The 16,667-nt window shown below is 45.8% G+C and overlaps 1 protein-coding gene across 1 annotated transcript in view; it reads right to left on the reverse strand.

Moving 5' to 3' along the window:
* The window catches only part of LOC144683797 (gamma-aminobutyric acid receptor subunit alpha-2-like), a 412,721-nt gene that overhangs the window by 87,879 nt on the left and 308,175 nt on the right, over positions 1-16,667 (reverse strand). The window contains exon 7 of the mRNA XM_078547208.1: positions 16,241-16,384. Within this exon, the coding sequence (XP_078403334.1) occupies positions 16,241-16,384 (144 nt within the window). The remainder of the gene's footprint in view (positions 1-16,240; positions 16,385-16,667) is intronic.

Raw genomic sequence — 16,667 nt, forward strand, 5'->3', positions numbered from 1 at the left:
ACCTCCCGACAATTAAGAGGGGAATTAAGACCAACAACAGTGCAATTGTCTGTCATTTTATGTAGCCCACCCTGCCTTACGGTTGGCGGACGGGCAAATCAGCCTGGCGGCCTTTGCATTTTTCAACAAACCTCATCCATGGGTGTGATGAGACTTCTATGATGAAATAAAATATAAATAAATTCTGTGGACAGCATTTTCATAAGATAAATTTTCAGATGACTGATTATGATGCATGGACTCTTTTTTTCAGCATTTTAAAGCTTTATTTTTGCTGTTTCAGCTTTTCAGCTCCCTGAGGCAACTCCCAGCCTTCAGGGAGATTTATGTCAGCTCTGGACTGAGCCCACATTGATGTTATCACCCGCCCTCTTCTCACCCCCACCCCAGCAGCGCTGAGCCTTTCAGCGCATGTTTCACGCTGGCTGGCCATTAATTGAACAGCCAGAGTGAAATTGCCATTGGGGGCCGGTCACGGTCAGCAGTCTGTTTCCCAGCCAATCTCGGGCCTGCCGATCGCACACGCCTGCCGAGCTGCAAATTCAGGCCCTGGAGAGTGTACGAGATGGTTTTTTAGACCAGTATGCCAAGGAGCCAATTAGAAAACAGGCTATCCTAATTAAGTTTTGTGCAATAAGAAAGGGTTAATTAACAATCTTGTTGTGAGGGGTCCATTTGGGAACAGTGACCATAACATGATAGAGTTCTTCCTTAGGTTGGAAAGTGCCGTAGTCCATTCCGAAACTAAGGTCCTAAATCTAAATAGAGGAAGCTATGAAGATATGAGGCATGAGTTGGCTAAGATAGATTGGGGAACTTCATTAAAAGGTGGATAGGCAATGGCTAATATATAAGGAACGAATGTATGCATTGCAACAGTTATATATTCCTTTCCAGTGCAAAAACACAGCAGGAAAAGTGGCCCAACCATGGCTAACGAAAGAAATTAAGGATAGCATTAGATCCAAACAGAATTCATATAAATTTGCTAGATAAAGTAGCAAGCTTGAGGACTGGGAGCAGTTTAGAATTCAGCAAAGGAGTACCAAGTGATTGATTAAGAGGGGAAAAATAAAGTATGAGAGTAAACTTGCAAGGAACATAAAAGATGACTGTAAAAGCTTCCATAAGTATGCAAAAAGAAAAAGATTAGTGAAGACAAATGTAGGTCCCTTCCTGTCCAAAACAGGAGAATTTATAATAGGGAACAGGGATATGGCAGAGCAATTAAACAACTACTTCAGTTCAGTCATCGCAGAGGAAGACACAAATAACTTCCCTGAAATACTAGGGAATCGAAGGTCAAATGAGAAGGAGGAATTGGAGGAAATTAGTATAACTAAAAAAAGTGCTGGAGAAATTAATGGGGCTGAAAGCCGACAAATCCCAGCGGCCTGATAATCTACGTCCCAGGGTAATAAAATAGTAAATGCGTTGGTTGTCATCTTCCAAAATTCTGTAGATTCTGGAACAGTCCCGACAGATTGGAGGGTGGCAAATGTAAACCCAATATTTAAAAAAGGAGGGAGCGAGAAAAACAGGGAATTACAGACTAGTTAGCCTAACATCAGTAGTAGGAAAAATGCTGGAGTCTATTATAAAGGATGTAATACCAGGACACTTAGAAAATATCAATGGAGTTAGGCAAAGTTAACATGGATTTATGAAAGGGAAATCATGTTTGACAATCCTATTAGAGTTTTTTGAGGATGTAACTAGCACAATAGATAAGTGAGAACCAGTGGATGTGAGGTATTTGGATTTTCAGAAAGCTTTTGATAAAGTCTCACATAAAAGCATCAAGGGGTGTGGGGAGAGTGCGGTACTATGGCATTGAGATAGAGGGTCAGCCATGATCATATTGAATGGCGGAACAGGCTCGAAGGACCGAATGACCTACTCCTGCTTTTAGTTTTCTATGTTACTATTATTAGTAGACCTTACTGTTACTAATAAAACCTTACAATAACTAAAATTACCTGAATTTTGAAAGGTAAATGAGAAAAATACTCACCGAACAATTAACTACCCGTTTTCCTATGACACAAGCTTTGTCTTTCCTCAGAATGTGATTGGTCCACTCTGGAGCCATGGACTGGACTGGACTGGATAGCTCTTTTAGGTACCGCCGTCTGTTTCCGGGTCCTCCTCTCTCCCAGACTTTTAGCTGCTGCTGCCTGACTCCGGATCCTCCTCGCTCCCGCTCTTTTAGGTGCTCCTGTCTTTCTCCGGATGCTCCTCGCTCCCGCTCTTTTAGGTGCTGCTGTCTATTTCCAGATCCTCCTCGCTCCCGCTCTTTTAGGTGCTCCTGTCTTTCTCCGGATCCTTCTCGCTTCCGCTCTTTTAAGTGCTGCTGTCTATTTCCAGATCCTCCTCGCTCCCGCTCTTTTAGGTGCTCCTGTCTTTCTCCGGATCCTCCTCACTCCCACTATTTTAGGTGCTGCTGTCTTTCTCCGGATCCTCCTCCCTCCCGCTCTTTTGAAACAGAAATGTAAGTGATTGCACTCAGCTTTGTAAATACATGGGGGGATTTATACACTAGGCAGTAGGGTGATGTCAGCGGAAGTGGGTGGCATGGTCCCTTCGTGATTATGTGCTGGGAGGCCAATTAACAGCCGTACGGCAAGACTGCCGGCAAATAGGAAACACAGGGTAGGGTGTAAGGTGGTGATGGTGTAGGTGCTCACCAGGGACCAGCTGCTGTTGGGTAGGTAAAAGGGCCACCAGCAGTGTGCAGCAGGCTTACAGAGGGGCTGCATCATGAGGGCAGCATGCAGCAAAAGGATTTTGAGCAACAGAGAAGGCTCCTACCACCGGGCAAGTCTCTCTCAAAATGTCGGGCAGCCCCACGGTTTGATGATGACTTCCTGCTTGCTCTCAACCAGGCTGTAAACGAACAGCAGGACATTCAGGAAGGAGAGATATCCCCACCTGACCAAGCAAACCTGGATGTATGTTGCAGACAAGGTCAGTAGTCTTGGGATTATAGGACCTGGCTGCAGTGCCACAAAAGGCTGAATGACTTTCTCTTATTGCAGAGGTGAGTAAGGATCCAAACTTTCGATGTGGGCGCACAACTATGGGAGTTTAAGCATGTGTCCATTGTGTGCAGAAATAGCCAGGGGAGTGGATAAGTGCTCCCTGTACTTCCGCAATGACAAGGCCTCAGGTAGCCAAAAGACACCCATCAAGGGCACCAGGCCAATGGGGCATTAAGATCAGCAGCCTGCCTTCAGCACAGCTGGCAGCGAAGGAAAGCACCATGCACAGCACGCAGAAATAAATGAAGGAATCTCTGTAGACACACACACGTGCTCGTTCAATATGTTAGACTGAGTGTTGTGTTGTTGTGATCCACTTCATTAAATGATTGTCACCTGTGATGATGGTGTCATTTTGAGATGGCTTTCCTGCCTACATGACACTGATAAGGGTAACAAGCCCATGGCTGCTTCTAGTAGAACTCCGAGACTCCCTCGATGAGCGACGTGGCAATGTGGTCCTTTGGGATGTTGTCACTTTCTAGCCAGTTGGGGTTGATGAAGGAAAGATAGTTTCATTTCTACTTTTTGCCCGTCCGTCCTAAATATCGAGTGCCCTTGGATATTCAGTTCCCAGCCTTGGTCATCCTACAGCCATGTCTCCGTAATCGCGATCATATCGTAACCGTTTACATCTATTTGCGTTGTTAATTCATCTACCTTATTGCAAATGCTCCGTGCATTCAGATACAGTTCCTTTAAACTTTTATTTTAAAATTTTTTACACTTTTTTTTTGTACTTTGGCCCTATTTGCTGCTAGCTCTTGTTTCTTCTGTCTTCCACTTGTGCTTTCTAATTTTCTTTTTTGCATTCTTTTCTTTGATTCCCTCTCTTATGTTTCCCCCTCAGGTTCCCATTCCCATGCCAATCTTGTTTAAACCTTCCCCAGCAGTACTAGCAAATAACCTTGCAAGGATTTTTTAAAAGATTCAATCACGGGATGTGGGCTTCGCTGACTGGGCCAGCATTTATTGCCCACCCCTAGTTGCCCTTGAGAAGGTTGTGGTGAGCTGCCTTCTTGAACCACTGCAGTCCATGTGGTGTAGGTACACCCACAGTGTTGTTAGGAAGGGAGTTCCAGGATTTTGACCCAGTGACAGTGAAGGAATGCCAATATATTTCCCAGTCAGGATGGTAAGTGACTTGGAGGGGAACATCCAGGTGCTGGTGTTCCCATGTGTCGGCTGCCCTTGTCCTTCTAGATGGTAGTGGTCGTGGGTTTGGAAGGTGCTGTCTAAGGAGCCTTGGTGAATTCCTGCAGTGCATCTTGCAGATGATGTAAACTGCTGCTACTGTGCGTTGGTGATAGCGGGAGTGAATGTTTGTGGATGTGGTGTCAATCAAGCGGGCTGCTTTGTTCTGGACGGTGTCAAGCTTCTTGAATGTTATGGGAGCTGCACTCATCCAGACAAGTGGGGAGCATTCCATCACACTCCTGACTTGTGCCTTGTAGATGGTGAACAAGCTTTGGGGAGTCAGGAGGTGAGTTACTTGTCACACGATTCCTAGCCTTTGACCTGTTCGTGTACTGATGTGGCTAGTCCAGTTCAGCTTCTGGTCAATGGTAACCCCCAAGATATTGATAATGAGGGATTCAGTGATGGTAATGCCATTGAATGCCAAGATGCAATGGTTAGATTCTCTCTTGTTGGAGATGGCCATTGCCTGACGTGTGTGGCGCAAATGTTACTTGCCACTTGTCAACCTAAGCCTAGATATTGTCCATTTGGACATGGACTGCTTCAGTATCTGCTGAGTCGCAAATGGTGCTGAAGATTGCTCAATCATCAGCAAACATCCCCAATTCTGACCTTATGATGGAAGAAAGGTCATTGATGAAGCAACTGAAGATGGTTGGGCCAACGACACTACCCTGAGGAACACCTGCAGTAATGCCCTGGAGCTGAGATGAGTGACCTCCAGCAACCGCAGCCACCTTTGTTTGTGCTGGGTATGACTCAAGCCAGCGGAGAGTTTTCCCCCTGATTCCCATTGGCTCCAGTGTTGCTAGGGCTCCTTGATGCCAAATTTGGCCAAATGCAGCCTTGATGTCAAGGGCAGTCACTCTCACCTCACCTCGGGAGTTCAGCTGTTTTGTCCATGTTTGAATCAAGGCTGTAATGAGGTCAGGAGCTCAGTGGCCCTGGAGGAACCCAAACCAGGCGTCAGTGAGCAGGTTATTGCTAAGCAAGTGCCGCTTGATAGCACTGTTGATGACCCCCTTCCAATGCTTTACTGATGTTGAAGAGTAGACTGATTGAGAGTAATTGGCCGGGTTGAATTTGTCCTGCTTTTTGTGGACAGGACATAACTGGGCAATTTTCCACATAGCAGGATAGATGCCAGTTTTGGAGCTGTACTGGAACAGCTTGGTTAGGGGCATCGGCAAATTCTGGAGCACAAGTCTTCAGTAATATTGCCGGAATATTGTCAGGCCCCGTAGCCTTTGCCTTTAACTGTTTCTTGATATCACGTGGGGTGAATCGAATTGGCTGAAGACTGGCATCTGTGATGCTGGGGACATCCGGAGGAGGCCAAGATAGAACATCCACTCGGCACTTCTGGCTGAAGATTGTAGAAAATGCTTCAGCCCTCTCTTTCGCACTGACTTGCTGGGCTCCTCCATCATTGAGGATGGGGATATTTATGGAGCCTCCTCCTCCAGTGAGTTGTCCACCATGATTCACGACTGAATGTGGCAGGAATGCAGAGCTTAGATCTGATCTGTTGGTTGTGGGATCAATTAGCTCTGTCTATCACTTGCTGGCTATGCTGTTTGTCACGCTGCTTCACCAGGTTGACACCTCATTTTTAGGTATACCTGGTGCTGCTTCTGGCATGCCCTCCTGCAATCTTCATTGAACTATGGTTGATCCCCTGCCTTGATGGTAATGGTAGAGTGGGGCATATGCCAGGCTATGAGGTTACAGATTGTGTTCGAGTACAATTCTGCTGCTGCTGATGGTCCCAGCGTCTCATGGATGCCCAGTCTTGAGTTGCTAGATTTGTTCGAAATCTATCCAATCTAGCACGGTGGTAGTGCCACATAACACGATGGAGGGCATCCTCAATGTGAAGGTGGGACTACGTCTCCAGAACAACTGGCGGTGGTCAATCCTACCGATACTGTCATGGACAAATGCATCTGCGGCAGGCAGGTTGGTGAGCATGAGGTCAAGTATTTTTTTCCCTCTTGTTGGTTCCCTCACCACCTGCTGCAGACCCAGTCTAGCAGCTATGTTACTTAGGACTCACCCAGTTCGGTCAGTAGTGGTTCTACCGAGCCACTCTTGGTGATGGACATTGAAGTCCCCCACCCAGAGTACATTCTGCACCCATGCCAGCCTCAGTGCTTCCTCCAAATGGTATTCAACATGAAGGAGCACTGATTCATCAGCTGAGGGAGGGTGGTACGTGGTAATCAGCAGGCGTTTCCTTGCCCATGTTTGACCTGGTGCATGAGACTTCATGGGGTCCGGAGTCAATGTTGAGGACCTCCCAGGGCAACTTCCTCCCGACTGTATATCACTGTGCCACCACCTCTCCTCTGTCTATCCTGCCAGTGGGACGGGACATACCCAGGGATGGTGATGGTGGTGTCTGGGACATTATCTCTAAGATATGATCCCGTGAGGATGACTATGTCGGGCTTTTGCTTGACTAGTCTGTGAAACAGCTCTCCAAAATTTGGCACTAGCCCCCAGATGTTAGGGAGGAGGACTTGGCAGGGTCGACAGGGCTGAGTTTGCCATTGTGGTTTCCAGTGCCTAGATTGATGTTGGGTAGTTTGTCCGGTTTCATTCCTTTTTTGTGACTCTGATAGAACTGAGTGGTTTGCTAGGCCATTTAAGAGTCAACCACATTGCTGTGGGTCTGGAGTCACGTGTAGACCAGCAGATTTCCTTCCAGATGGGTTTTTACAACAATCAACAATGCTTCATGGTCATCATTATACTTTTAATTCCAGATTTCTATTGAATTCAAATTGCACCATCTGCCATGGTGGGATTCAAACCCAGGTCCGTAGAGCATTACCCTGGGTCTCTGGATTATTAGTCTAGTGACAATGTCACTACGCCATCACCAATATTGGTCCCAGTCCTGCTGGGGTGCAACCCTCCTTGTGCAGGTCCCATCTTCCCCAGAATCAGTCCCAATGCTTCAGGGATCTAAATCCCTCCTTCCTACATCATCTCTCCAGCCACGCATTCATCTTGTCTATTTTCCTATTCCTGATCTCATCTTGCACATGGCACTGGGTGCAATCCTGAGTTTATTACCTTTGAGTTCCTGCTTTTTAATTTATTTCCTAGCTCCCTATATTCAGCTTGCAGGACCTCATCCCTCTTTTTACCTATGTTGTTGGCACCAATATGAACCACGACCTCTGGCTGTTCATCCTCCCCCTTCGGAATGTCCTGCAGCCACTCAGTGACATCGTTGACCCTGACACCCAGGGAGGCAACATCGCATCCTGGTGTCGTGCCTGTGGCTGCAGAAACATCCATCTGTTCCCCTTATGATAGAATCCCCTATCACTAATGCTCTCCCACTCTATTCCACCACCCCCTGCCCCACTTTGTGCAGCTGAGTCACTTGTAGTACCATGGATTTGGCTCTTGCTGCATTCCTCTGGAAAAACATGTCCCCTAGCAGTATCCAAAACGGAAAATCTGTTGGAGAGGGAGATGGATCCAGGGCATTCCTGCACTACCTGCCTAGTGCTTTTACTCTGCCAGTCACCCATTCCCTTACCGCTTGTGCACTTTTTACCTGCGCTATGATCACCTCACTGTGTGTGTTATCCACGAAGGCCTCATCCTTGCATGACTCAAGGTGCAGCTCCAGCTCCGAAATGTAGATTTTGTGTAGCTGCAGCTGGAGACACTTCCTGCACACATGGTCACTCTGAACACTGGAAGTATCCCTGACTTCCCACATCGCACAGAAGGAGCATTCCACTTAGCCGAGCTGCCCTGCCATGGCTTACTCTTAAATTACTCAGCTGGTCTGGCAGCATCTGTGGAGAGGAACACAGTTAACGTTTCGAGTCCATATGACTCTTCAACAGAACTAAGTAAAAATAGAAAAGAGGTGAAATATAAGCTGGTTTAAGGGGGGGTTGGGACGGGTAAAGCTGGATAGAGGGCCAGTGATAAGTGGAGATAGCCAAAAGATGTAATTGACAAAAGGACAAAGAGGTGTTGAAGGTGGTGATATTATCTAAAGAATGTGCTAATTAAGGTTAGAAAGCAGGACAAGCAAGGTACAGATAGCCCTAGTGGGGGTGGGGTGGGGTGAAGGGAAGGGATTGAAATAGGCTAAAAGGTAGAGACAAAACAATGGATGGAAATACATTTAAAAATAATGGAAATAGGTGGGAAAATAAAAATCTATATAAATTATTGGAAAAAAAAGGGGGATCGGAAAGTGGGTGGGGATGGAGGAGAGAGTTCATGATCTAAAATTGTTGAACTCAATATTTAGTCCGGAAGGCTGTAAAGTGCCTAGTCGGAAGATGAGGTACTGTTCCTCCAGTTTGCGTTGAGTTTCATTGGAACAATGCCAAGGACGGACATGTGGGCATGAGAGCAGGGTGGAGTGTTGAAATGGCAAGCGACAGGGAGGTCTGGGTCATGCTCGCGGACAGACCTAAGGTATTCTGCAAAGCAGTCACCCAGTCTGCGTTTGGTCTCTCCAATGTAGAGGAAACCGCATTGGGAGCAACGAATGTAGTAGACTAAATTGAGGGAAGTGCAAGTGCTTCACTTGAAAGGGGTGTTTGGGCCCTTGGATGGTGAGGAGAGGGGAAGTAAAGGGGCAGGTGTTGCACCTTCTGCGGTTGCATGGGAAGGTGCCGTGGGAGGGGGTTGAGGTGTAGGGAGTGATGGAGGAGTGGACCAGGGTGTCCTGGAGGGAATGACCCCTGCAGAATGCCACCTGGGGGGTGAAGGGAAGATGTGTTTGGTGATGGCTATCTCCACCTATCACTGGCCCTCTATCCAGCTCTACCTGTCCCACCCACCCCCCTAAACCAGCTTATATTTCACCTCTTTTCTATTTTTATTTAGTTCTGTTGAAGAGTCATACAGACTTGAAACGTTAACTGTGTTCCTCTCCGCAGATGCTGCCAGACCTGCTGAGTTTTTCCAGGTATTTTTATGTTTGTTTTGGATTTCCAGCATCCGCAGTTTTTTGCTTTTATCTTAAATTACTCCCCTTACTTTTACTTCCTCTAGTTTAGAGAATATTATGGACAGAAGAAATACTTACCAGGCCCTACTTACCAAGGCCTTCTTTCTGAGGGAAGGTAGAAAATGAAAGGATTACCTCCTTCCCCCTCCACTGAGCTCCCTCTCTCACCAAACTCCAACTGGGGCACTCCAATGCAGCCCAATGCAGCACCCCAGTGCAGACCAAAGCAGCACTGTAGATGGCTTGCTTTTATGTTGTCTGAATCCAGCTTCTAAAAACCTGTTTAAGCCACTTAAGTAATGAATTAGCTGCAGCTGCAGCTGCAAGCAGAGCCTGTATAACCCTATTTTAATGCAGGACTAAAACTCACCTTCTCCCAACCCAAAGCGCAACTTTTAGTTAGCTGCTAAATTTAAGAAAGATTAGACTTTAGATAGAAAGTACCCCTTAAAAGTCTCTCTCTCCAAATGAAGCACTCTCATGCAGCCCAAAGCAGTACTCCAATGCAGACAAAATCAGTGGATGGGCTGCTAATTGTGGTATCCCGCAGAGATCTCCAGCTAATCCTTGAAAGGATCACCAGGCAGAGAAATTCAATGCAACCGTCATCTTCAGTACCACAGGCATTGGATGGCCACTCAAATAATTTGAGCTTAGTTCCCCTGCAAGCATGCCACAAATAGATGTGAATCACTCCCTGAAGAGATGCAACCAAAGAGGACACTGGCATTCAGGCATCTGGAGGTAATTTGAGTGCTGCCTGTACACTTTTCCTTCAGGGTAAACTCCTCTTCCTGGGCAGAGCTGTCCACATTCGTCTCTGCATCCTTCTGGCTCTTCTGCATCGCCATGCCACACAATTGATCGGCCAACAGGTTGCTGCTGCCCCTGGCCAGCTACCCTCCTCTCCATCCTTCTCCTTCTCTCCCCCTTGCTTAAGGATCCTCCATCAGGGTTAGCAATCCCCATGGCCCCTTTCCCTGCCATTCCTTCCTATCAGCCTGCCCTTTGAGGGTGCCTCAGTTACCACACGCTCCTCTTCCAAATCATTCTCTCCCAGATGAACCCTTCAGTGGCTCAACTTCAGAATTCTGCAAAGCGGACTCAGAACAATTCCTTCACCTCTCATGCAGTTTCAACTCCAACTCTTCACTGTCTTCTCCTCATCAGCACTTATATCCCACCTTTGTGCTGCTGAGTCAACCCTGCTGTGAATCACCATCCCCTCAACACCATCGTGCAACTTGTGCGGCCAGTGTAAAATCACACGGGCAGTGATAAATCATGGTCAATTGCTATTTAATTGCTTCAAGTACACTTTAATTGGCTTTCATTGGAAGGCGGATGGCTTCCGACCTTGTGCCTTGCTCACCTTCTGCATTATTGCGGTCGGTTGTGATGACGTCGGACACCAGGCTTTATGTCATTGATGCCTGAATTTATGGTGGAGCTGGTGGGACAGACGTCTGAATGTCAAATGAAAATTCTGCCCACAGTGTTGAAATTGTATGATTGCAGACATTTGGGTAGATTTTAAAACCTGCTTCCAGTGCAGAGGGTGGCAGTGCTCACCTAGGTCAGGTGCTAGGCCCATTTAAAATTCAAAGAGGGGTTCTGTGATGTATGTAAGATCCCGCTTGCCATTTTAGGGCAGCTCTAGGCATAGCTTGCGCTGCACACATTGCACCCGGTCTCAGGTGGCAATCCAGTCAAAGAGGAAAAGTGGAGTTTTTTTTTTATTTTTGTGAGCTGCTGGGGCCCCTCTGCAAAACTAAATGGGGGGTTGCCCCTCCAGGTAACTCCCCATCCTGAGATTAAACTCCTCCATAGCCTTACTTTCTTTCAACCCAGAAGCTGGTCGGGCTGTCAAAAGCTAGTGCAGACCAGAGGTGGGGAGCTGCCCTGGGTCACCCATTTTCAGCCTGCAGCCAGCTTTTTAAAGGTTAATGAGGCCCAACCTTCAAAATAGAACCAGGCCTCCCACTGAGACTATTAGATCGTCAACTGGCACACTCTGTTTGCCAGCCAAAGTCCACTTGGAAGGGTAATCTACACCAATAGCTGTATTTTTAAAATTTGTTTTCTTTTCCTGAGAAAACCAAGCTTTCTCGAATCTGGCAGGGGTACTTGTGTTAAAAAGTTCAGGGGAGGTGAAAAAGCATATTAGAGAAGTGAAGAGGGATTATGAGAAAAGACTGGCAGCCAACATAAAGGGGAATCCCAAAGTATACTATAGGCATATAAATAGTAAAAAGGTGGTAAAAGGGGGAGTAGGGCTGATTGGGGACCTAAAAGGGAATTTACACATGGACGAAGGGGCCATGGATGACGTATTAAATGAATACTTTGCATCCATCTTTACCAAGGAGGTGGATGGTACCCAGGCCATGGTAACAGATGAGGAAACTCCGTCACTAGAAGGGTTCAAAATTGAAAAGGAGGAAGTGTTGAATAGACTGTCAGTACTTAAACTTGGCACTGGGACCGGATGAGATGCATCCAAGGATATTGATAGAAGTGAGATTGGAAATTGCTGGGGTGCTGGCTGAATCTTTCAGTCTTCCCTAGACTCAGGGGTGGTGCCAGAGGACTGGAGAATTGCAAAAAACATTATAAGGATAAGCTCAGCAATTACAAACCAGTCAGTTTAACTTCCGTGATGGGCAAGATTCTAGAAACAAATTTCAGGATAGAATTAGTAGTCACAGGGAAAAATATAGGTTGATAAGGAAGAGCCAGCATGCATTTCTAAAGCAGAAATTGTGTTTAACTGACTTGCTGGAGTATTTTGAAGAGGTATCAGAAAAGGACGGTGGGGGTAATGCCGTTGATGTGGTGTACATGGACTATCAAAAGGCATTTTATACAGTACCACACAACAAACTTGCGAGAAAAGTTATTGCTCATGGAATAAAAGGGACAGTAGCAACGTGGATACAAAATTGGCTGAAAAATAGGAAGACGAGAGTAATGGTCAATGGATATTTTTCGGGCTGAAAGAAGGTTTGTAGTGGAGTTCCCCTGGAGTTGGTATTGGGACCTTGCTTTTCCTGATATATATTAATGATCTAGAACTTGGTGTTCTGGAGGCTATTTCAATGTTTGTAGATGATACAAAGCTTGGGAGTGTTGTGAACTGTGTGGAGGACGGTGTGGAACTTCAAAAGGGCAGAGACAAGTTGGTGGTATGAGCAGATGGGTGGCAGATGAAGTTCAATGTGGAGAAGTGTGAGGTGATGCATTTTGGTAGAAAGAACATGGACAGGTAACATAAAATAAGGGGTGAAATTTTGAAGGGGGTGCAGAAGCAGAAAGACCTGGGTATATATGTGCATAGATCATTGAAGGTAGCAGGACAGATGGAGAGCGCAGTTAATAAAGCATATAGTATCCTGGGCTTTATTAATAGGGGCATAGAGTACAAGAGCAGGGAGGTTATGCTGAACTTATATAAGACACTCATTCGACCTCAGTTGGAGTACTGCGTACAGTTCTGGGTGCCACACTATAGGAAGGGTGTGAACGCATTGGAGAGAGTGCAGAACAGGTTTACAAGAATGGTTCCAGGGATGAGAAACTTCAGCTATAAGGATAGTTTGGAGAGGTTGGGACTGTTCCCCTTGGAGAGAAGAAGGCTAAGAGGGGATTTGATAGAAATGTTCAAAATCATGAGGTGACAGAGTAGATAGGGAGAAGCTGTTCCCGCTCGTAAAAGGATCAACAACGAGAGGGCACAGATTTAAAATGATTTTTAAAAGAAGCAAATATGACCTGAGAGAACAATTTTTCACACAACGAGTGGTTCGGGTCTGGAATGCACTGCCTGGAAGTGTGGTGGAGGCAGGTTCAATCGAGGCATTCAAGAGGGCATTAGATGATGATTTGAATAGAAATAATGTGCAGGGATACGGGGAAATGGCAGCGCAATGACACCAGGTCATAATGCTCATTTGGAGAGCCGGTGCAGACATGATAGGCCGAATGGCCTCCTTCTGTGCTGTTAAAATTCTGTGATTCTGTGAAGTATTGAATAGCGACAGGAAACATAGGGTAATGGTTAATGGATGCTTTTGCAAGTGGAAAACGGTTTCCAGTGGTTTTCCATAAAGCTCAGTGTTTGGACCTTTGCTGTTTGTTGAAGCAGTCCATGTCCAAATGCAGCAAGACCCGGATAATATACAGGCTTGGGCTGACAAGTGGCAAGTAACATTTGTGCGACACAAGTGTCAGGCAATGATCATCTCCAACAAGATAGAGTCTAACCATCACCCCTTGATGTTCAATGGCATTACCATCACTGAATCCCCCGCTACCAACATCCTGGGAGTTACCATTGAGCAGAAACTGAACTGGACTAGTCATATAAATAAGATCAGGTCAGAGCCTAGGAATCGTGCAACGAGTAATTCACCTCCTGACTCACCAAAGCCTGTCCACCATCGATAAGGCACAAGTCAGGAGTCTGATGGGATAATCCCCACTTTTCTAGTTGGGTACAGCTCCCACAACACTCAGGAAGCTTGACACTATCCAGGACAAAGCAGCCCGCTTGATTGGCACTCCATCCACAAATATTCACTCCTTCCACCACCGACACACAGTAGCGGCAGTGTGTACCATCTACAAGATGCATTGCAGGAATTCACCAAGGCTCCTTCAACTACGCCTTCCAAACCCATGACCACTGCCATTGAGAAGGACAAGGGTAGCAGATAGATGGGAATACCACCAACTGGAAGTTTCCCTCCAAGTCACTCACCATCCTGACTTGGGAATATATTACTGTTCCTTCATGTCGTTGGGTCAAAATCCTGGAACTCGCTTCCTCACTGTACTGTGTGTGTACCTACACCAGGTGGACTGCAGCGGTTCAAGAAGGCAGCTCACCACCACCTTCTCAAGGGCAACTAGGGATGGGAAATAAATTCTGGCCCAGCCAGTGAAGCCCACATCCCGTGAATGAATTTTTAAAAATTAATGATGTGGGCATGAATGTGGGAGGTATGATTGGGAAATTTGCATATGATACAAAAATTGGCCATGTAGTTGATAGTGAAGAGGAGAGCTGTTGTCTCCAGAATTATATCAATGGTTTGGTCAAGTGGGCAGAAAAGTGGCAAATGGAATTCATCTGGAAAAGTGTGAGGTAATACATTTGAAGAGGACAAACAAAGCAAGGGAATACTCAATAAACAGGACAATATTGAGAGAGGTTGAGGAAGTGAGAGACTTTGGAGTGCATGTCCATAGGTCCCTGAAGGTGGCAGGACAGGTGCATAAGGTGGTAAAGAAAGCATATGGAATACTTTCCTTTATTGGACAAGGTATTGAATAGAAAAGCAAGGATGTAATGAACTGTATAAAACGCTGGTTCGGCCACAGCTGGAATTCTGTGTACAGTTCTGTTCACTGCATTACAGGAAGGGAATAATTGCTCTGGAGAGAGTGTTAAGAAGATTTACAAGAATTTTGCCAGGGCTTGAAAATTGCAGCTATGAGGAAAGATTGGAAAGAAAGGCTGGGGTTGATTTCCTTAGAACTGAGGAGGCTAAGGGGTGACCTAATTGAGGTGTACAAAATTATGAGGGGCCGAGATAGGGTAGACAGGAAAGACTTGTTTCATCTACCTGAGGGGTCAATTGCCAAGGGGCATAGATTTAAGGTGATTGGTAGAAGGGTTAGAGGGGACATGAAGAAAAACTTCTTCATCCAGAGGGTGGTGGATGTCTGGAATTCACTGCCTAAACCGGCGGTTGAGGCTGAAACACTTAACTCATTTGAAAGGTACCTAGGTCTGCACATGAAGCACTATAACCTGCCAGAGAAGGTGCTGGAAAGTAGGATTAAAATGAGCAGCTAGTTTCTTTTTCATCTTTTTCTGGCCAGCACAGACATGATGGGCTGAATGACCTCTTTCTATGCAATAACTTTACTATGGTTGTATGGTGCAAAGCATTTGTAAACGTCTTTAAGATGCTTCATCAGAATGTGAAAGAACAAACATGCACAGGCATTAGTGGGTTTAGCACCTACTATTTCTTTCCCCACTAGTTACTGGTATAAACTGAGAACAAGTTAGCTTAATTTCTACAAGAAAAATCCAACTAAGACTCTGCAATGGTCTTCTGCTTTCACACTGATCTGAAAAGTACACTGCATTAGTAATTAAAATACACAAACAATTTTTGTTAAAACTAATCATCCCAGGTAGTTGGCCTTACAATCAGGATCAAAACAGTGATAAATTGTCACGGACTGGGCAGCTAGTTAGCAAGAACTTAGCAAAAAACAGATTACAAACAGGAGCCTAGGATTTGCACAGGCCCTGCTCACCGACTGGAAGTGCAGCGAGGCACAATTTCTAGTTGCCCAACTATGCTGGTTCTCACTCCATTGTAAATATTGGAGGTGGCTTCATTTATTTAATAGCAGGAGAAGCCTAAGCCATTAATGGCACCATAGGGGTGGCACCAGAATTTCAGAGCAGACCCATCTCACTCTGTTGGGAGATGGTGGTAAGCTGGTCTAACTTGACCAAAGTGACCAGAGTTTCCTATTTCAACTGAAATAATAACCTTCAATAGTATGTGGCACAATGGGGCCCTCTAGAGGCCATTACAGCAAAGTTGGCCATATTTTGGGGAGGGGGTGTGGTGGGAGGAGTTCCAGCATGATGTGATTCCTGTCTGCAAATGTGATATAATGATGGATGGAGGGGCAGGTCAAGGAAGTATCCAGGAAAATTTACAAGCGTACTCACAAAGGGCTGAAAACCTGGCAGAAACTGCTTCCATTCCAAATTCCTACCACCACCACCAACACCACCCAGCACCCCCACCGCTCCCCTGCTCAGTATGCAGTCATTCTGCAACCAAAGCAAATCTACGCAAGGATGTTTTTCCCAGGATCAGACCATTTTTTGCGTATTAATTTTCATGACATACTGAGCACCCAAATAAAATATTTTCTTTAGCATCAGCTTTATTTAATTCTCTTTACAAACCTGTGCTGGACTGGACAAGCTCTTCCCCAACAGTTTGTCCTAGTAAATCATACTGATTCAGGCGAGAGCCATCTTCTGCGACTTCCACAGAGTTTTCTGGTCCATTGGTCCAATTGTAATTCACCTCTGCGCTTGTATATGCATCTGCAAACACAATGAAGGAGAGCTTGATCAAGCAGAACAGAGATTATTGCCATTGGCTAAGATGCCAATCTGAGTCTCTGCGTCCTGTCTCCGGAGGCCAATATTTAAATACAGTTTAACCAGAGAGATGAAGGCAGGAGGTAAATAGTTTAGTTTCTTCAACAAAATTGATGGCAGTCTCCACCTGATTATCATTAGATGTGAGTCAACATCTCAAAGCCTTTATAAATAAATGGGGTTTACTCTGGCAGTCTCAGTTTCTGAAAAAAGCAGGACAGAATCC

The sequence above is a fragment of the Cetorhinus maximus genome, chromosome 1 (genome assembly GCF_964194155.1).
Source record: "Cetorhinus maximus chromosome 1, sCetMax3.hap1.1, whole genome shotgun sequence".
Classification (NCBI taxonomy): Eukaryota; Metazoa; Chordata; class Chondrichthyes; order Lamniformes; family Cetorhinidae; genus Cetorhinus; species Cetorhinus maximus.